Source organism: Clinocottus analis, unplaced genomic scaffold, assembly GCF_023055335.1.
Source record: "Clinocottus analis isolate CAN_PGR_092001 unplaced genomic scaffold, fCliAna1.0.p SCAF_6, whole genome shotgun sequence".
NCBI lineage: Eukaryota > Metazoa > Chordata > Actinopteri > Perciformes > Cottidae > Clinocottus > Clinocottus analis.
The window spans coordinates 22,100,316-22,121,525 of record NW_027176218.1 but is presented as its reverse complement, the minus strand read 5'-3'; the positions used below and the strand labels follow the sequence as shown (position 1 = coordinate 22,121,525).

Below are 21,210 nucleotides of genomic sequence, written 5' to 3'. Positions count from 1 at the left end.
TGTGCAGTTTGTTGTAACCGGCAGTAAACAGGCGTCCTGCCGGGCGTCCCGGGGAGCGGCATCGAACCCGTTACGGCCGCCGGCGGGATAAAAGCAGCAGAACCTCGTCTGCAGCACACGCTGCCACGGCTCAGACATGGTGAGTGCTCTGCTCACGACTTCATGCTCTTCTGTTCAAGTTTCTGCTTAAACCTTAACTTTAGTTTGTGTAAAAATGCTTTTGTAAACAATAAATGTATTGGTTGAGTTATTGATTCATAGTCTAATAACCATCACGTCTACAGTTGAGATCATTTATTTGTTTACTGCTCGCTATTTAATAGTCACGCTGATGCTTTTACTCTGATAAACTCTTTTAATACTTTTCTTTCTGGTCGTTTGTACTATAAAGTAAATGAGGAGTCAATACGCGTCGCGGTGACGTCAACGTGTGTTCATCTGGAGTGAAGCTGCTAAAGAAACGTCACAACATTTGGCATTTTTAAATTATTATTCACTGCTGTGCAGGCAGTAAATGTAATAATCAGTTAAACAACAGAAGCGATCCAATAGGAAGTAATAACCACACACATTAATAACCACACACATTATCATGTTGTCATGGCGTTGTGTCGTCACTAACACAATGGTTGTTCTTCACTTTGAGGTTGTGCAGCATCGTTTTGTATTGAACTTGTTTAGTTTTCTCACAGGAAACTTGCATGTGTGGTTTGGACGCAATATAATATCATAAATACTGTGAATATTCCAACTGTGCTCCGTTGTGTGACTTGACTACGTCACTGCTTCATACGGCGCCAAAACATGAGATCTCATTTTAAATGATTTTAATTTATGATCATTACATTGATGTGATTGACCACATGAAGGTCTCTTCTAAACAAATAACTATAAATGTTGTTCACTGCGTTAGTTTTTCATGTGTCTTCAGCATTCCAACTGAAGGAATATGTAATATCCTAAACCAGTGAATAAAATAATATATTATGTGAAAACCACAGAATACATTTTAAATGCAGTTAAACAATTGTGTTACCGATGGATGTTGATGTTTAATACGTGAACAGCTGTGAGGCCCCCTGGTGGCGGCATGGAGGCCTGACACCAACAAGCCTCTCAGAGTTTAACCCTTTGCTTGCAGGAGAAACGCGCCTCAGTCTTCTGGACATGTGTGTTGGTGGCGTCCCTGCTGGTTGAGTCCTGCCACGCTCAGAAGGTAAAGCTCGCCGCTGCTCTCGGTTCCTTTGTGCCTCCTGCGTCGCACCTCCTCAGCTTGTGTTGTCGTCTCTCCCCTCAGCTGAACGTCCACTGGGGGCCTCAGTCCATGATGTACCTGAAGGGCAAACGTGAGTTCAACCGCCGCTTCGCTCTGAAGCTGAAGGGAACCGTCAGCTTCAGATCCACTGAGTTTGTTTCCACACAGTTTGAACCTGTTGACCTGTGGGACCATTGTGGCTCCAGACCTCCTTTTCTGTGTTTGAGTCGTCGTAGGAACCCCAAATTAGTTCCAATACTTGTGTTTATTGTTTGTATTTGTTCAGCAAAGCCTTGGGAAAAAAATGTATATCTGCAAAAAAAATCACTTTTAAAAGATATTTTGATGGTAACTATGAACATCCAGCATGATATGAGCCAGATTCCCTAAAAAGCCTCCTGGAGCGTCAATAAGACACTTTTTAGGAAAGATTAGGACCTAAAGAATCAGAACCTGCAACAAAATAAAACAAAGTCGTGTCCTGTTAGGAAGGAGTTTCAGTCAAAAAACTGTGTCGTTCGGTTCAAAAATTGAAAAAATATGTATTTTCTGTATTACATTTCTGTCAATAAAACCTCCACACCGCTGCGTTAAACCCGTAATAAATGAGCAGCACGTGTGGGTTCACTTCTCTCAGTCGTTATGGGTCAGCTGTGATGACTCATCTCTTCGTGGTACCCGGCTGCTCGGACAGAGACAACATGTCAGTACTGTGTTCTCTGTTTCCTTCAGACGGCAGGAGGTTCGTGTCGCAGGAGGACAGCGGCGCTGTGCCGGGTCTGCAGGGCTGGTACGCCGTGCTCAGAGGTACGTGACCCTCCGGCTCTCTCCGATCTTCATTCGCGCCACACGTCGTCACAACGCCGCAGATCCATTCGGGTTTCTCACGCCGCCTCTGTCTCGCAGGTGAGATGAAGTCGGATGAAGCAGCTGGTGGACGCGTCCTGCAGCCGCTAAAGACACGACGTTTCTCTCAGGATTATACAAGGAGGGAATTCTCTTTGAGATGCTTTTAGAAACACAAGGTCTTCAAAGTCTTTCTTTGACTTTTGCAGACTAATCAAACTGTCGGTAACATCGGAGAAAGATTGGAAATGAAAGATAAAACCCCCCAAAAAGTTTACAAAGAGACGCAACAAGGACTCATTGTGAGTCTCTTTGTTCTGATCTATTGTAGTTGTTCCAGTCTCTTTGTAGTCTTTATGTCTCTTTCTGGCTGGCTTTGTCTCTTTGACTGACATGTTGTATGTGAGCCACCTTCAAGCTTCTAGATCGACATGATCTGTAGGTTTTGTTCAACAAAAGCAGAAAACTTCATTTCGTAGTGAATCATCTGCTTTCATGTAAAAGGAGCAACGACCGTCTGAACCTCTTTGACCCTGTCGTTAAAAATGCTGCAAGGAATAAAACCTTTGGGAGCTCACAAAGTTCAGAGTACATCATATGGCATAATAATGTCAGCTGTGTGTGTGTGTGTGTGTAGGCATCCAAAAGCTGCAGTCACAGGACTTCAGGAAGCCCGGCCCCTTGGTGAGCGCAGACAGAGTCCTCGTCCGCTTCCTCCAGGAGATGTGAGCGCCGCCAGTCGGCTGACGACCACCTCGCTGAGGACGCGTCGCCGCTGCAGCTTCCCCCCCTTGGCGGTCCGGCTGGCGTCCAGCAGGACGCAGAGACACGAGCGCTGCTGCGACCCGACCGGACCGGACCAGCAGCAGCTGCAGCTTCCTCTGAGATCACGACTTTACATTACAAATGTCGTGTTTGTATTTTTTAATAAAAGGATGGAAGATGGTCTTGTGCTGTCTGGCTGCAGTTTGTCCTCGTGACCACCAGAGGGTGACATGTGATCATAGTCACACAGAGGCTTTTACTCTGAAGGGCAGAGTTCCTGTCAGATATTCCTTAATGTCTTCAAGCCAAATTTAAGAAATGAAAACTAGATGGGGAAGTGAACATGAAATGTTTCATGATGTTCTGCTTTGTTTGAGGCCGTCTGGCTGTGTCACCACTAATGATTAATGAGCTAATAAACAGGCTCTAATAACACGATCACACTACATAATACATCATCTTTGATTGATGTGACTTATCTTTAAATCTGAAATGTGTTACATTGTTAGACAATTTGGTTAAAAGTAAAAAGACACCGCTGCAGTAAAAATAAAATCTTAAATTATTAATCTCAACCTTTTCCTCTGTCAAACTGATTTAACATTACAGAGAAGATCTTGAGAAGCTGCTGTTGTAAACATCTTAACTCTGATTGGCCGATACTCAACATGTCACATCAAAGATGTTCTATTGTGAAGATGACCACAACATCTTTTCTCCGCGTCTCACAGTCCAATCTCAGAAACGCTGGCGTGGTCGTGCGGCTCCAACCAGGAGGCCGTCCAGATTGAAAATCCGGACTGTCCGGCCTAAATCCAGACGTCTGGTCACCTTATTCACCCAACCTGTATTCTGACCGCCGGGTGCTGAGCTCTCTTCTGACCGCCAGAGCGTCCGCCTGCAGGTCGGGGTAGTTGCTGGAGTCTGAGCAGATTCTGTCCGGTTTACTCATGGAGGTCGTACAGAGAGGTCAGTGTGTTTCATAACTGCTGAAAAAGTAACGTGGAGCAAGAGAGGCTCCATCTGAACACTGAGCTCCCTGTTGCTCTCTGTCCTCTGCACCACCTCCTCCTCTCTGAGCCCTCAGTTAAACTAACAGCAGCGTGCTTGGTTTGGCTAATCCCGTAACGGATAGCACCTCGGCTCAGACCGATCACGTTTCTGAGACGGACCAACGCCGCTCGTTCCATCGCGCTGCCGCTGTAATTAGTTTAGACATTCCTTCCTTTTTTCCTTTTAGAAGGAAGGAAAGCTGGAAGAGAGCCAGGTCACAACTTAACCCTACGTTCACCTTGAAATAGAGCAGAGACGGACTGCAGCGCAGCAGGTAACCTCCGCTTCAACCGAGTGAAGCTGAAACTGTCTTAAAACCTGCATTCTCTATCCTGACCACCAGGGGGCGACTCCTCTGGTTGTATAGAAGTCTATGCTTCATGTGTTAAAGCTGCATTCTCTATCCTGACCACCAGGGGAGCGACTCCTCTGGTTGTATAGAAGTCTATGCTTCAAGTGTTAAAGCTGCATTCTCTCTCCTGACCACCAAGGGGTGACTCCTATGGTTGTATAGAAGTCTATGCTTCATGTGTTGAAGCTGCATTCTCTCTCCTGACCACCAGGGGGCGACTCCTCTGGTTGTATAGAAGTCTATGCTTCATGTGTTAAAGCTGCATTCTCTCTCCTGACCACCAGGGGGCGACTCCTCTGGTTGTATAGAAGTCTATGCTTCATGTGTTAAAGCTGCATTCTCTCTCCTGACCACCAGGAGGCGACTCCTCTGGTTGTATAGAAGTCTATACTTCATGCGTTAAAGCTGCATTCTCTCTCCTGACCACCAGGGGGCGACTCCTCTGGTTGTATAGAAGTCTATGCTTCATGCGTTAAAGCTGCATTCTCTCTCCTGACCACCAGGGGGCGACTCCTCTGGTTGTATAGAAGTCTATGCTTCATGTGTTAAAGCTGCATTCTCTCTCCTGACCACCAGGGGGCGACTCCTCTGGTTGTATAGAAGTCTATGCTTCATGTGTTAAAGCTGCATTCTCTCTCCTGACCACCAGGAGGCGACTCCTCTGGTTGTATAGAAGTCTATGCTTCATGTATTGAAGCTGCATTCTCTCTCCTGACCACCAGGGGGCGATTCCTCTGGTTGTATAGAAGTCTCTGCTTCATGTGTTAAAGCTAAATTCTCTCTCCTGACCACCAGGGGGTCAAACACACTTTTAAACGGTGTGCCTCATGTTCCTGGACCAGAAACCAAATCCCCTTTTCCTACCCCAGTTTGTGAGCTAGCTCATAGCGTAGTTTGCTAGGCCTTTCTTTGTGCTAAGCTAACCACGTCCTGGATCTGATCCTTCTCACCAGATTCTGCGTAACTGCTTTACTAATGCTGGGGTATACTGGGTATATTGGGGGTATGCTGGGTATAAAATGTACTTCTGGGTGTCACCCTCCACCAGAGAAATACACACATCTTTTCCTGCTGAATAAACTTCGTGGATTTGCGACATCAACTGCGACATGACGGGTACAGAAGGCCTCTGCTCATTTCAGTTTATTTTGTACATTCGTGGTGCGCATTACAATCAAATCTACATTTAGTCCATGTTGCCCAGTTGGTAATCATTTATTATGACGACTGCCTTCAGAAGCTCCATCGTTACAAACCCGCTGCTCGTTGGAAGGGACACAACAATACATGATGCACACAATTTTGTTAAAGTTAGAAGCCGTGATATGAACCTCGGAACGACTGCAGACATGCACTCCAACAGCACTTCACTTGTTCCAGGGATCCGTCGGTAATATGGAACATTTAGGCATGCACTCATTACAATGCTTCATCTTATATTATTCTAGTGGACACACACACACGCACACACACACACACACACGCACACAATTTAAAAGTACAAGAATAAGAAAAATACTCTCCATATTTTACACGTATTATAAAATCTTCTTACGTTAAAAACTCTCATAGGTACTGAAAAGCTCTCGTTTCATAATCTGACATTTACATTTCTATTTTACAGTAAATGAACAAAATAAAAAAGTGTGTGTGTGCACAATCAGTGGGATTGTTTTCCTTCAGAAGTCCTCCAGCTGTGTGATGCGTTCACACGTAATCAGACAAACGACACCTTCACGGGGAAGAGGAAACAACTGAAAAGCCAACCAGCACATCACGGTGACCTCTCAGGGTCACGTGATGTGAAACGCAACAAACGCAGAGGAGCTTCTTCCCTGAACTCAACGACCTCTCAGCTCAGAGATGACCTTCACGTTTCCCTCCTCGTGAGCGCTGGAAGGTCCGCTGGTTCTCCAACGAGAGGCCGAAACGACGGCGAGGAAGAGCTGGTGAGCAACTAAGAACTGCAACGTTCAACCGCCACTTCAGAATGACGACCAGCCGCTTCAAACCGGTTCACAGTCGCAGTCATTTCAGTGTCGGGTGGCTTCAGGAGCTCAGCTCGCTTTTAATTGTCGTGCGAATTTTAAGAGAACTTTTGAAAACTTTATTCAACAAAAAGAAATGCAGAACAGACACGAGTCCGTCAACCGCTTCAAAGACAATAAACTAAGTAGTTTGGTCAGAAGTTTGGCTGCGAGTCGAGGTTGGGAACGGAAAAAAATAGAAATGGAGTTTTGAATTGTCCTTTCACGTCAGCTAGCATTAGCATTAGCATTAGCCACGTTTCATGTTGTCTGGAGAAGAAGACGATATGAATATGTGTCTGTGCCGATGCAACAGCAGGAACAGGATTAGACACAACACACACACGCACACACACACACACGCACACACACAAGAAGGAGCTGTGTGTGTGTGTGTGTGTGTGTGTGTGTCAGGACTCTCATGTCTGTAAACTATAGGCTCTGTCGTGGTTTGCACATCATCTGTTGCGCTTCATGAAGCGATGTCGTTTTGTAAACAATAAACCGTGACGTTGATTCGGTTCGACGCTCGAGCCCAAAAACATTTCGGTGTAATTGGAAGCAGAGGAAGAAGAGGAGGAAGAGGAGGAAGAGGAAGAAAGACAGCAGTGTGTGAGCGAGCCGGACAACTTCTGAGACCGTAAGAGGAGACGAGACGAGACCCAAAGCTCCAACAACAAAAACACACACACACACACACACACACACACACACACACACAGATAAGAGTGACAGGACTTTCCTCACTCTGCTTCCTGTTATTAGTGTGTGTGTGTGTGAGTGTGTGTGTGTGTGTGTGTGTGTGTCGCCACATCACTCGTTTCCTTCCATCCTTCTCACAATGAATGTTGGTGAAATGATGAAATATGACTTTATGACACGTATAAATATGCGGTTCAGTTATTGTGTTTCATATCTAATATCTCAGTGTGTGAGAGCAGATAACTGAGCACCCCTCTGAAGTGATGTGTGTCATGGAACATTATTTATTATGTATTTATACACACACACAAATCAATTTTAAAAAAATCAAACCAATGAGATGAATCATGATTATTGTTCAAACAGCTGATTTAGAAAAAAGACAAATCTGAATAAATGTTTTTTAAAATTTTGAACTGGTTTCAACCAGTTTAATGTCTTGAATATATTTGGGTATATTGTGATTTCTTAAACATTTTGGGCAATATTATAACGATAAGCCAGTGCGATGCCTTGAGGCCTGCAGGCCGGCTGAAGAGGGATAAAAGATTACGTCGTTACACTCTCAGCCAATCACGTGCTCTGAAAACAGCTGCCTTCTGATTGGCCGTATTCAAACACCCACGTGTGTGTGTGTGTGTGTGTGTGTGTGTGTGTGTGCTCTCCTGCGGCGAGCAGCGTGGAGAAGAGGGCTCTTTCGTTAACGGTTTGACATGGATGACTTATGGCTTTGCAGTTATTTCTCCACCTCTCTGCTCTCAGAGGTCCACACGGATCGGCTCATACGTGACGGCGTTCAAATCGTTTCTTCCCGTTGACTATAAGTTATTGTTTTTGTTTCTGTACATGACCTCGGCCCTCATGGCGGACTGAGGAGTCAGAGCCCGTAGCTCCGCCCAGGCTAGCTAGCGCTTACAAGCTAGCAGAAACCTTCTGCGGTGCCGGAGCGCAGCCATGTATCGTCCCGTGCGGATGCAACATCCCATAATGCCGCCTGTCACAGTGTTGCTGTCAGTGTTGCCGTGTTGCTACAGTGAGATGATGTTGCCGTCCTCTCTCATGCTCTCTTGACTGCCGCTCGACGCGTGGGCGGGGTTTCCGTTGTGATTGGACAGCGCCGTCGAGCTGCCGCTCAGCGACGCCGCGACGCTATTGGGCAACGAGGCGCTCTGTGGGAGGGGCCTGCCGGCGGGCGGGCTGTGTTGCCGGCCGGCGGGCGAGTCTCTGTTGAGGTTGCTGTTGTTGCTGTTGGTCAGCAGGTGGGAGTCGTACGCCGTCAGGCCGTCGTTCTCCAGGATGAGGTCGCCTTCGTCGTCGTCGTCGTCGCTGTCGCCCTCGGCGATGCTGTTGCTGTGGTAACAACAAATGACAGGGAAAATAATGATTATACAACTATGATTAATAATGATTATTATTATGTTACTTTTCTTTACAAAATCCTACAACTGAATATTAAGAATCCAATATTTTCTCTTTCAGCTCCGTCTTGTGTGTGTGTTCACCTTCTAGTCTGCTAGAGTGTGTGGGTGTGTTCACCTTCTAGTCTGTTAGAGTGTGTGTGTGTGTTCACCTTCTAGTCTGCTAGAGAGAGTGTGTGTGTGTTCACCTTTTAGTCTGCTAGAGTGTGTGTGTGTTCACCTTCTAGTCTGCTAGAGTGTGTGTGTGTGTTCAACTTGTAGTCTGCTAGAGTGTGTGTGTGTTCACCTTCTAGTCTGCTAGAGTGTGTGTGTGTGTTCAACTTCTAGTCTGCTAGAGTGTGTGTGTGTGTTCAACTTCTAGTCTGCTAGAGTGTGTGTGTTCACCTTCTAGTCTGCTAGTGTGTGTGTGTGTGTTCAACTTCTAGTCTGCTAGAGTGTGTGTGTGTGTTCAACTTCTAGTCTGCTAGAGTGTGTGTGTGTGTGTTCACCTTCTAGTCTGCTAGAGTGTGTGCGTGTGTTCAACTTCTAGTCTGCTAGAGTGTGTGTGTGTGTTCACCTTCTAGTCTGCTAGAGTGTGTGTGTGTGTGTTCACCTTCTAGTCTGCTAGAGAGAGTGTGTGTGTGTGTGTTCAACTTCTAGTCTGCTAGAGTGTGTGTGTGTGTGTTCACCTTCTAGTCTGCTAGAGAGAGTGTGTGTGTGTGTTCACCTTCTAGTCTGTTAGAGTGTGCGTGTTCACCATCTAGTCTGCTAGTGTGTGCGTGTGTTCACCTTCTAGTCTGCTAGAGTGTGTGTGTGTTCACCTTCTAGTCTGCTAGAGAGTGTGTGTGTTCACCATCTAGTCTGCTAGAGAGTGTGTGTGTTCACCATCTAGTCTGCTAGAGTGTGTATGTGTGTTTAGATTCTAGTCTGCTAGAGTGTGTGTGTTCACCTTTTAGTCTGCTAGAGTGTGTGTGTTCACCTTCTAGTCTGCTAGAGTGTGTGTGTGTGTGTGTTCACCTTTTAGTCTGCTAGAGTGTGTGTGTTCACCTTCTAGTCTGCTAGAGTGTGTGTGTTCACCTTCTAGTCTGCTAGAGTGTGTGTGTGTGTGTTCACCTTTTAGTCTGCTAGAGTGTGTGTGTTCACCTTCTAGTCTGTTAGAGTGTGTGTGTGTGTTCACCTTGTATTCTGCTAGAGTGTGTGTGTTCACCTTCTAGTCTGTTAGAGTGTGTGTGTGTGTGTTCACCTTGTATTCTGCTAGAGAGTGTGTGCGTGTTCAACTTCTAGTCTACTAGTGTGTGTGTGTGTGTTCACCTTCTAGTCTGTTAGAGTGTGTGTGTGTGTTCACCTTGTAGTCTGTTTGATTGTGTGTGTGTGTTCACCTTCTAGTCTGCTAGAGTGTGTGTGTGTGTGTTCACCTTCTAGTCTGCTAGAGTGTGTGTGTGTTCACCTTCTATTCTGCTAGAGTGTGTGTGTGTGTGTGTTCACCTTCTAGTCTGCTAGAGAGTGTTTGTGTGTGTGTTCACCTTCTAGACTGCTAGAGTGTGTGTGTGTGTGTGTTTGAGCAGTCCTAGACTACATTAACTCTTTAGTTCCTGCAGGTCGGTTAAAGACCAGACGATAGGCAGACCTTCGTCTCGGCCACGTCTTACCTGGCGGTGATGGGGTTGCTCTGAGAGGCGGGGCTTGGCGAGTCATGTGACAGGGCGGAGTTGTTGGATCCGGCTGAGCCCACGGAACCGGAGTTGCCCATCGAGGTTCTGCTCCCGCGATGCAGCACGTTGTTCCTCTGGTTGGCCGGCTTGACGGTCACGATGAGGTTGTGACTGTTGGCCACCATCATGTCCGTGACCTGAGGCGACAGGTGAGGCGACAGGTGAGGTGACAGGTGAGGCGGCGCTTCACCAGGAAGTGAGGAGAAGCCCGGCATGGAAGAACACTGATGCTGCCGCATAAAACCTCATCTTTTGGGAACCGTACACGTCCTCTGCAGGACACTGAACTACAGAACCTGCGTTTACCTGATCCAACGACTTCCCCGCTACGTCGATGCCGTTGACCTCGAGGATCTCGTCGTTAACTCCCAGCAGCCCGGTGCTCTCCGCCAGCCCGCCGCGCACCAGGCGAGATATGAACACCCCTGGGACCTGCAGGAGGAGGATCCACCAAATCTATGACGCACTCACACAACATGTCCAGATGCTTTCCTGTGTTATTATATCGATCTTTTTATGCACGAGGAATGAGGCGGCCATGCGATCATTGCGGTCGCTGGTATCATTCAGTTTCCAATTAAATTCGGATTATTTTGTATCGCCCAAAATCACAAATACAAGATTTGCTTTACAATCTCACATCGGATCAGGAACAACTCCCCAAATAAAGATAATAAAACCCTTTAACAGGAAACAGGAAGAAGCTTCATAGAGCAACAGAGGAGGATCCTCTCCAGGATGGACTGAAGCAACAGATGTCATGTGACCAGAACGATCAATAACAGAGTTACATTACATGAAGACAGAAACTATTCATACAATGAGTAGTATACAGGTGGTACATGTATGAGTAGTATAAGCATGGTACACCATCCAGATGACCAGCATACATCAGCATGTGTATGACTTTGAGTCACGTTAGTAATAATAAGTCAAATCCTCCCCCATTAAAACGCCACGTAATCGTTCAGCTGCTCTCACCTTCTCCACGCCCTGTGATGTCACGCGCACGCTCACGCCGTCTCGGATGTAGAAGCCCAGTGGCTTGTGGGTGCCGTGCTTGTGGAGCCGCACGCGCCGGTGCGTCTCGGGTAAGATGTCCACGTCGATGATGGACGAGATCTGCCGGAAGTTCTGCGGCAGGCCGATCATGAGCCCCGGCCTGCTCTTGGAGTGGGCGGAGCCTGAGACGGTGCTGCGCAGGCCGGTTAGGCCCAGCCCCTTTTTACGCCTCTGGAGGGAGTTGGTGGCAAAAACCACGGGTTCGCCCTCTGGAGGAAGACACACAGGAAGACACACAGGAAGACACACAGGACGACACACAGGACGACACACAGGACGACACACAGGACGACACACAGGAAGACACACAGGACGACACACAGGACGACACACAGGAAGACACACAGGAGGAACCGTCAATCCTCTGAAGGACGGGCTTTAACCACAAACATGTACATTTACAAATGTATGTTCAATTTAAAGATTCAAGATGTTTTTACTGTCATACGCACAGATAACAGACAGTTATGCTATGCAATGAAAAGCCCAGAATATATAACAGTATTGCACAAAAACATAATAATAGCATTGCTATGATGAATATGATAAAAGTATTGCTCATTGTATCCTATTACACTCTGTATTGTCACAGCAGTCGTTCACAGTTCAGTGATGTGTCATGCTGTGAGTCTGTGTGTGTGTGTGTGTTTTGGGGAAATATTGTGAATTTAACAGGAATATTTCAACAGTCCGGGAAATCTGCGATAGAAACAAAGTGCCATGAAAGTGAAAGTGTGTACCTGGTAGATTAAACACAGTGCAGCTCCTCTGCTGCGTGAATAAACCCACACGTTACATGCATGTTGGGTCGTAGTAGCAGCAATGCTAACACTCAGTGTACACAATAACAAAATGATGAGGAGTTAGCTCATGTGAGATCATTCCAGAGGGCCACTGGAAGCTGCACTTGTATCAAATGACAACGTGTTTTATTATAAATATTATTCTTTTATTTGCTGCGGGGATTTTGAAAGCAGAAGATAGAAAAAAACAACTTTTGTCCCACACAGGCGCTGAGCTGGAGGTCCAGTCACTGAGCAGCAGAGCTTCCTCTGTATCATCTGTAATAATCTAATCCAGGGGAACAGGACATTTGAGCACTTTGTTTGGAGGACCATTCACACAATTCGGTGCAAAAATATTATCCTCAGAGTCAAGTTTCATATCTGGGTTGGTGTGGGACGAGGTATTTATACATTCACATCATTTTCTAATTTCACGCTTTGTTTCCTCTTGCGCCCCGCCCCTCTCTCTTCTGTCGTTCATGTTGCATACGCTGCCTCCCCGCCGCCGGCCGCGCGACTCGCCGGGAACATCTCAGATGACCGGCAGCATCTCGTTGAGGAAGTTCATGTTCCTGACTTCCTGAAATGTTCAAAATGTCACCTCCACTCTGCGCTTCCAGCACGAGAACTACTAACGCTTCTATGAAGTGCAGCGTGAACGCAGCGTCAGCGGCGCTCTGTCAACGTGCATTGCTCAACGGGAGTGTGCATTGTCTCGTCAAAGGGGTGAAGGGCTCTGTGGGTCGGCCCTCTGGCCCCTTTTGACACATTCAAGGAGAGATTCCCATCGTGAACAAGCAGAAGTCATCATCAGGCTGATGATGATGACACAAGGGAGACATCTTGCGTGTTGGTTATTGATCGAGTAGATTGAGTACATGCTTCTTGCATTGAGGCCCTCACTGACCTGCCTGATCCAAGATTAATGCCAAAGGATTGCAGCGGTTCCTAGAGACCTTTGGGTCCGAGCGAGCAGAGGAGAGGGTTCAGACTCTGAGGCAGATTAAACAGATTCCATCTCAATCCATAATCCCCAGCGTTGTTGTTCTGCGGCCTTTGGTCTCCTTCGATGTCACAGGCGGAGGAGCGTCGCCCCGGCAGCTCTGCTGGTGCTGCGTCCACAGGGACGGTCGGGTCCCATCCTAAAGCTTTAAAGCGTTTATTCCATTCCTGGTGTGACGGCCACCAACATACTGCTGGCTTCTGGCTGTCCGGTCGTTTGGAGCCAGTGAAGCAACCAGAGAAAGTCTTTCATCATCGAGAGCGCTCAGCGCTGTGAAACTGCTTTTTCGCAGAATGTGTTGCTTCATGCTTACAGACAACAGCAGTTTCCTTTCGAGGAATAAACGTTTCCAAGTAAACGTCGTGCTGGAGGAACAAATGCAGGCGGACCAGACGCCAACACGCTGACGTGCAGCGGACGACCGAGCGCTCATTACAGAGAAGACTCCACTTGACAGACCACACAACAAGGATGTTTCCTCTCTGGGCAGGAAGCCCCATGAAGCCTCACCAGCATCAGCACAGACAGACATCTCGTTGCGTTGCTGTGAATCCAGAGCCAAACCAACAACCTGTCCGTCATTAGCCTCCCTGTCCTCATTTTGCTGACTATTTGCATGCAAGCTGCCTGTGCCAGCTGAGGGGAAAACACCTGCTGTGATGTCATGAAGAGCGCTGGAGGGAACAGCCTGCAGATCACAACAACCTCCCTGTTGGCATGAAGGAACGTCCTGGAGGCAATAAAACAAAACCGCCAGATGAAAGAGTTTAACACGCTGGATGAAGAATGTTCATGTAGCTGCCACGTCTCACATGCAACACAATGACCCAAAGATTACACAACCACAGGCGGCTTAGCTTCCGGTCGCTGAGCTGCCGTCAGAGTGTAAAGGTTTGGCCCTTGAGCCTCGCCGCCGGGCGTCACGCTGGGTGTTCATGGTTCATGGCGTTCACTAACAGCCTGTTGTGTTCAGAACGCAGCAGAACCGCATTCCTGAAGGGAACATGACAAACATGTCATTACATCATCACAGTAATGATCATCTACTGAGTAATGATCATCTACTGAGTAATGATCATGAAAACATATTTGCCATATCAATTATGCGGATGAAAGGTCAAGACTGATTAAATGCTTTCGTGTGCTGAGCTTTAATGTTTCCCTGTTTGAGTCGTTGTAGGAACCCCAAATTAACTCCAATACTTGTGTTTATTGTATGTAATTGTTCAGCAAAGTCTCGGGAAAAAAAAATATCAGCAAAAAAATCACTTTTAAAAGATATTTTGATGGTAACTATGAACATGAAGCATGATATGAGCCAGATTCCCCCCCCAAAAAAGCCTCCTGGAGCGTCAATAAGACACCTTTATGGAAAGATTAGGACCTAAAGAATCAGAATCTGCAACAAAAATCACAATAAAACAAAGTCTTGTCCTGTTAGGAAGGAGTTTCAGTCAAGAAACTGTGTTGTTTGGTTCCTCTTTGAACGGTCCCTGAGTTTTTCAAACTGTCTGGTTCAGGGCCTTAACAACAACCCGCATACTTATAACACACATTTTTGGAAATATTAGGACCTAAAGAATCAGAATCTGCAACAAGAATCACAATAAAACAAAGTCTCGGTCTGTTAGGAAGGAGTTTCAGTTAAATAACTATGTCGTTCGGGTAAAAAAATGGAAAAATTATGTATTTTATGCCAAAAGGTTGTCTGAATGGGGCATGCTGGGACTTAACATGTGAGCGGGAGGATTTCCGTGCACTGTTTTCAACAGGTTAACTATGCTAACCCCCCCAAAAAAAGTGTGACGCTGAGTTGCGTCAGCTAATCGGCGTTGAGAAGCTCCGCCCCTCGTCACCGGCGTCCTGAAGGAGCGCTGACACGACGTCATTCAGACGCTGCTGTGGGACTACGGATAAGAGCAAACACCTGCTGTGACACAGGGACGCTCCATCTCACCTTTACCTGTAACAACGAGGCGTGAAGACACACGTCACTACTGAAACATGTCCGACACACACACGCACGCACACACGCACACACACACACACACACACACACACTCATCTCCAAGTTTCATACCGGTGAGCAAACAAAGTGGAGGCGGCCTCTCTGCTGGAGACACATACCTGACCTGCTGCATTCCTCACACGGCATTTGTCTCACACACACACACACACACACACACACACAGTATGTGTGTGTTTCCTGACAAGGGAGACAGAAGCAGAAAAGGACCAGACTGAAGCCCCCAAAGGCACAGACGCTGCTAAGCCTCTCTAAAATCTCTCTCTCTCTCTCACACACACACACACACACACACACACACACACACACACACACACACACACACACACACACACACACACACACACACACACACACACACACACCCTTCAGTGCAGTGAGACACCCACAGCCGGATTAACATTATAATCCATGTAAATCCGACAGTATTGTTCCGACTGTTCTTAGATTCCTAGAGATTTCTGGTCTCATCTTGGAAAGTTCATGACGGTTCCTCTTCAGAAGGGGGAGGAGTAGAGGATCCATGATGTTCTAACGCTACAATGGCAAATAAACCCAGAGGAAGAGCCTCTTTCTCTCATGAAGCATTTCAGGAAGTCGAGACTATAATCATGGCGAAGTCTAAAGCTGCGTTCACAGCAAACTGTTGTGAACATTCACAACAGTTTGCTGTGAACGCAGCTTGACTCCGCCCACTGAGAGACATGAACATCACAAAACATCAGTTAAATGTGTCGGTGTTGGGAAAATGCATCAGCTGATTTTAAATGCCTCATCCCCCAAATCCATCAGATTATATTTATGTAAATGTGTCTGCTGACAGGAGTACACACATTAATATATACTTGTCTTGTACTATATATGTGTGTGTATCCATGAGTGTGTAGATCATCATATTACTAGGAGTTTGAATGTGTGTATGGGAGGATCAGTGTGTATTATTCATCACCAGAAATTCAACCAGTGAATATAAATTGTGCTTCTGTGTATTCTCATCACGAGTCCACCTTCATCATGTTCCACCATAATGATATGCATGATGTACTAACAACACGTCATAGTATCATGAGCGCTTTCAACACATCCAGAAGTGTCTGACGCGCTAAAGAAACGCTACGAGCTGCACGACACGCAGCGGCTTCCACACGCCGACGACACAAACATGTTCTACACACCACGACGCTGTGTGTCTGCATACTGTCTGTGATCCACTGACATGCGCCATCTTATCCTGAAAATGATCCAGATAACTCAGTAAGCCGGGTCCGAGGATCAGGGCACAGGCTCGCATCCAGTTTGGGTCTCAGTGTGGACGGCATGTGGACACAAATCCGGACAATTTATCAGACACACAGTCTCCAAAATGTTTTTAGCACTGAACTAGTGGAGCTCCTTGACCCTGAGGAGGCTTTTATTGTGAAGAATTTATTGGAAATAAATGTGTTTCTCCTGTTTTACAGGCCAGACAATAACCTGATTCTTTGTCACAAATCCGGTGCCTATTCAACACAATCGGTTACACTTCCACAAACTTACAGAAGGCGACTATGATGTGCTTTGAGACCGTGTCACCGGGCTCTGAAGGAAGCAGCGGCCGCTCTGATTGGCCGGATCTCTCTGGTGAAGGTGAACGTTGTGAAGCTAAAGATGGCCGTTAGGGATACGAATAAAGACTCTCATGAAGATACAAATATTAGGAGGTGTGTGTGTGTGTGTGTAAAGCCACATTCGGCTGTATATTTACGCACCAAGGACCCAAAGAGCTTGATAACAGATACGCATAGTGTCAATAAAGATCTGCATTTCCCGAGCTCTGAGAATATTAAAGTAAACGTGGAGCAATGCGAGTGTGTTATAAGTATCAGAGCCGAGTTTATTGCTGTGAAGCTGAGAACAATAAATAAACCCACGGCTGCCTGGAGGACACATCCACAGACCGTCTGACCTGTATCTGAACGATCTCATATGATCTGCAGCTGTCATGAGTGTGTGTGTGTGTGTGTGTGTGTGTGTGTGGGATCAGGCCCACCATCTGGAGCCCAATAGGCTGCCATATGGCTGAATCCAGCGCGGGTCCACAATGGGCTCGAAGCGGCACGAGACGGAGGGCACGCTTCACGCTGCGAGGGGCGGGGCGTTAACCCGCACCTCAGAATCACAACAACAACAACAACAACAACAACAACTGGGGAATACAACGTCGGGCTTGGTATTGCTCGGCCCAGTGGAGGGAAGCGAGGCCCGGGGACCAGAACCAGGACCTCACGGACCGGACAGTCGGGCCCTGCAGCAGCGGGAGCGCTAGCTTCCCTGCAGCGACCCTGGTGAACAGCTTCCGTCCACAGGGAACGCATCGATTGATTCCTCGTCGTAGCGAACATTAACGTTTTAAAAAGGTCATGGAAACACTAAAAGATGCCCGATTCAAATCACGTGCACTTGGCTCTTCTCCACAGGAGCCGATCAGACCGGGCGCGACTCTCAAAAACACGTCGCTAGCAGAACCGTTGTTTTCCTCTAGCACCTTTAATGCACCTTTTAAACGCCGCGCGGCGCATTAGGTCGCGACTAAGGCAGCCAATCGGATCCAGCAGGAGGCGGAGCTTCACTGCTTCCTGTTTGTGCGGCGTGCACAGCGGGGAATTCAAAAGAAAATGGCTTCCCTCCAACGAGGCGCTAATGCTAGCGCTATTGAATCACAAAGAGCTTTACAATTCCAGATGGAAACAGGACTCTGCTGCTCAGAAGACGCTCCAGCTGACTGCTGCTGAGCCCAAAGTACAACTGAAAGCTGAAGAGGAGGAGGAGGAGGAGGAAGAGGAGTGTGGTAATTCGACCCTCCATGAACTTCCCTTTGGGCTTTGCAGTGAGGAAATCAAAAGTTTGGAGCGCTTCCTGTCTCTTGACCACAGTCCCTCCGACAGCTGATGAGTCATCGGTGACTTTAATGAAACCAGAAGCTCGTGTTACTCATCATGTATTCACTCGTTCATCACACTGGAGTAACTCAGACTGGAAGAGGAGAAACACACGCTGTGATTGGCTGAAACAGCACAACGGTTTAGGGACTGTTAATGCAGACGATGAATATGTCATAATTCATTCACAGCGCATTATGAAACGTTACATTGGCGCACACACACACACACACACACACACACACACACACACACACACTTTGGCTGTTTATGCATTCACAGCTGATGGACGGCAGTGCTCTTAGATAATACTTATCGGTTTGTTCCTTATCAATACTTCTATCAGTTAAGGAAATAATCAGCATGGTTTTATGATTCTTGTAGTGATTATCTGTCATTGATTCTCTAAGTATCCGTATCAATACTTTAAATGATTATTTCTCACTTTGACTGAAGAGTTAAGGTCAGCAGCTCCTCCTCTCTCTCCTCCATCTCCTCATCCTCTTCTTCTTAACTCTTCTTCTTCCTCCTCCTCTTCTTCCTCCATCATCAACAGTGATGGCGGAGCGTCAAGATGGAAAACCACTTTCTCTCCTCCTCCATCATCTTCTTCTCCTTCTTCTTTCTCTCCTCCATCATCATCATCATCATCATCTTCTTCTTTCTCTCCTCCATCATCATCATCATCATCTTCTTCTTTCTCTCCTCCATCATCTTCTTCTCCTTTCTCTCCTCCATCATAATCATCATCATCATCTTCTTCTTTCTCTCCTCCATCATCATCATCATCTTCTTTCTCTCCTCCATCATCATCATCATCTTCTTCTTTCTCTCCTCCATCATCATCATCATCTTCTTCTTTCTCTCCTCCATCATCTTCTTCTCCTTTCTCTCCTCCATCATAATCATCATCTTCTTCCTCTCCTCCATCATTATCATCATCTTCTTCCTCTCCTCCATCATTATCATCATCATCTTCCTCTCTTCCATCATCATCATCATCTTCTTTCTCTCCTCCATCATCATCATCATCTTCCTCTCCTCCATCATCATCATCTCCTTCCTCTCCTCCATCATCATCTTCTTCTTCCTCTCCATCATTATCATCATCTTCTTCTTCCTCTCGTCCATCTTCTTCTTCATTATCATTATCATTATCTTCTCCTTCTTCCTCCTCCTCTTCTTCTTCCTCTTCCTCTTCTCCGCTGCTCGAGTATAAATATTTGATTGGCCTCCTCTCATCATGTCGTACTGTGTACACTATATATGTTCAGAAGTTCACAGCCAGGCAGGGGGGAGTGTGTGTGTGTGTGTGTGTGTGTGTGTGTGTGTGTGTGTGTGTGTGTGTGTGTAGCCGCCGGGCCAGCGTTTATTTGTGTGCGGGTCTGTTTGTGTTATCTCTGGAAACACAACCCGTGTCATCACTCCTCCTTTCACCTGCTCTCTTTCTTTCAGCTCCTGTTTCTCAATCTTTCATTTCTTTTTCACACACACACACGCACACACACAGACACACACGCACACACACACACACACACACACACACACACACACACGCACACACACACACACTCTCTTTCAGGTATGCCAGCTTCTCTTCCATCAGCGTCTCAAAGCTGCCGGTATCTTTTCCCTCCAACAGGATGCAACATTAATCTCACCGGCTGAGACTAAAAATAATCCCCAGCGACGTCATCGCGGCTCAGATTATCACACACAAACGTGCTTTTTGGACCCACAACAGTTTCTGTTACTTTATGAATAATTAGCACAGAAGACAAATGTAGGTTTAGTTAAACAAGTCATTTTAACCAGCGCCAGTCAGAGGAGAACCTCGACGCCTCCAGTCCACAGGACCTGGACCAGGACCAGGACCTGGACCAGGACCTGCACCAGTACCCGGACTAGCACCAGGACCTGGACCAAGACTAGCACCAGGACCTGGACCAGTACCTGGACTAGCACCAGGACCTGGACCAGTACCTGGACCTGCACCAAGACTAGCACCAGGACCTGGAACTGCACCTGGACTAGCATCAGGACCTGCACCTGCACCAGGACCAAGACTAGCACCAGAACCTGCACCTGGACCAAGACTAGCATCAGGACTTGCACCTACACCAGGACCAGGACTAAGACTAGCAACAGGACATGCACCTGCACCAGGACCAAGACCAGCACCAGGACCTGCACCAAGACTAGCAGCAGAACCTGCACCTGGACCAAGACTAGCAATAGGACCTGCACCTGGACCAAGACCAGCACCAGAACCTGCTCCTGGACCAAGACTAGCACCAGAACCTGCACCTGGACCAAGACTAGCACCAGAACCTGCACCTACACCAGGACCAAGACTAGCACCAGAACCTGCACCTGCACCAGGACCAAGACTAGCAATAGGACCTGCACCTGGACCAAGACCAGCACTAGAACCTGCTCCTGGACCAAGACTAGCACCAGAACCTGCTCCTGGACCAAGACTAGCACCAGAACCTGCTCCTGGACCTGGACCAAGACCAGCACCTGCACCTGGACCAAGAACAGCACCAGAACCTGCTCCTGGACCAAGACCAGCACCAGCACCTGCACTTGGACCAGCACCAGCACCAGGACCAGGTCTGCAGGTGCGTCCTGGACTGAGCTCCTGCTCTCCAGAACTCAGAGTCAACCCGGCTCATTCGTGCGGTGGCGTTGTCGAGCAGCTCGTCGTCACGGCGAGACGCCGAGCGGTCGCGGGTTTGTTACCATGGCTACGCTGTGACACCACATCGTGACTGTTACCTGGATTAACACTGTCACCGTGGCAACCACGGTGCAGGATGAGACCGTCACCCACTGCCACACACACACACACACACACACACACACACACACACACACACACACACACACACACACACACACACACACACGATTGATGAGGTCTTTTAGAGTAAAATAATCCCACTCAGTGGCTAATGGGTTGCAACAGCAGATGGGCTGCTATCACTCTCTCTCTCTCCCTCCCTCCCTCTCTCTCTCTCACAGACACACACACACACACACACACACACACACACACACACACACAAACACACAAACACACACACACGTAAACAGATGTACAAGTGCAAACAAACACAAAGAGGCCGGCGTGAAGGTCGCAGGAGTGAAGGAGAGTGATCTGAAGTGGAGGAGAGAGAGAGAGAGAGAGAGAGAGAGAGAGAGAGGGGGGGGAGAGAGAGAGAGAGAGACAGAGAGAGAGAGAGAGAGAGAGAGAGAGAGAGGTGGGGAGAGAGAGAGGTGGGGAGAGAGAGAGGGAGAGAGA

The 21,210-nt window shown here is 47.4% G+C and overlaps 2 protein-coding genes across 2 annotated transcripts; one reads left to right on the top strand and one right to left on the bottom strand.

The window, feature by feature from the left end:
• The first annotated feature begins 7 nt into the window (after positions 1-7).
• On the top strand, positions 8-2,956 carry LOC137804608 (spexin prohormone 2-like). The gene is made up of 5 exons (XM_068603926.1): positions 8-139; positions 1,142-1,216; positions 1,298-1,346; positions 1,988-2,062; positions 2,739-2,956. The coding sequence occupies exons 1-5, from the start codon at positions 137-139 to the stop codon at positions 2,828-2,830; spliced, it is 294 nt and encodes a 97-aa protein (XP_068460027.1). The 5' UTR covers positions 8-136; the 3' UTR covers positions 2,831-2,956.
• Positions 2,957-7,072: 4,116 nt separating this feature from the next.
• Positions 7,073-15,114, bottom strand: pard6a (par-6 family cell polarity regulator alpha). The gene is made up of 6 exons (XM_068602494.1): positions 15,087-15,114; positions 14,917-14,922; positions 11,091-11,380; positions 10,416-10,541; positions 10,047-10,246; positions 7,073-8,350 (listed from the first exon to the last, which is right to left on the bottom strand). Exons 1-6 carry the CDS (start codon positions 15,112-15,114, stop codon positions 8,029-8,031), a joined length of 972 nt encoding a protein of 323 aa, XP_068458595.1. The 3' UTR covers positions 7,073-8,028.
• Between the last annotated feature and the right edge of the window lie 6,096 nt (positions 15,115-21,210).

What these genes read in the sequence shown, in the direction of transcription:
- LOC137804608 (XM_068603926.1), top strand. An exon ending in AGTCCTGCCACGCTCAGAAG is followed by an intron (nt 1,217 to 1,297) that starts GTAAAGCTCGCC and finishes CTCTCCCCTCAG; the next exon opens with CTGAACGTCCACTGGGGGCC. An exon ending in GATGTACCTGAAGGGCAAAC is followed by an intron (nt 1,347 to 1,987) that starts GTGAGTTCAACC and finishes TGTTTCCTTCAG; the next exon opens with ACGGCAGGAGGTTCGTGTCG.
- pard6a (XM_068602494.1), bottom strand. Translation starts at nt 15,114, where the DNA reads ATGCCGTGTGAGGAATGCAGCAGGTCAG. An exon ending in CATCACAGGGCGTGGAGAAG is followed by an intron (nt 10,542 to 11,090) that starts GTGAGAGCAGCT and finishes CTCCTCCTGCAG; the next exon opens with GTCCCAGGGGTGTTCATATC. An exon ending in CGGGGAAGTCGTTGGATCAG is followed by an intron (nt 10,247 to 10,415) that starts GTAAACGCAGGT and finishes CTGTCGCCTCAG; the next exon opens with GTCACGGACATGATGGTGGC.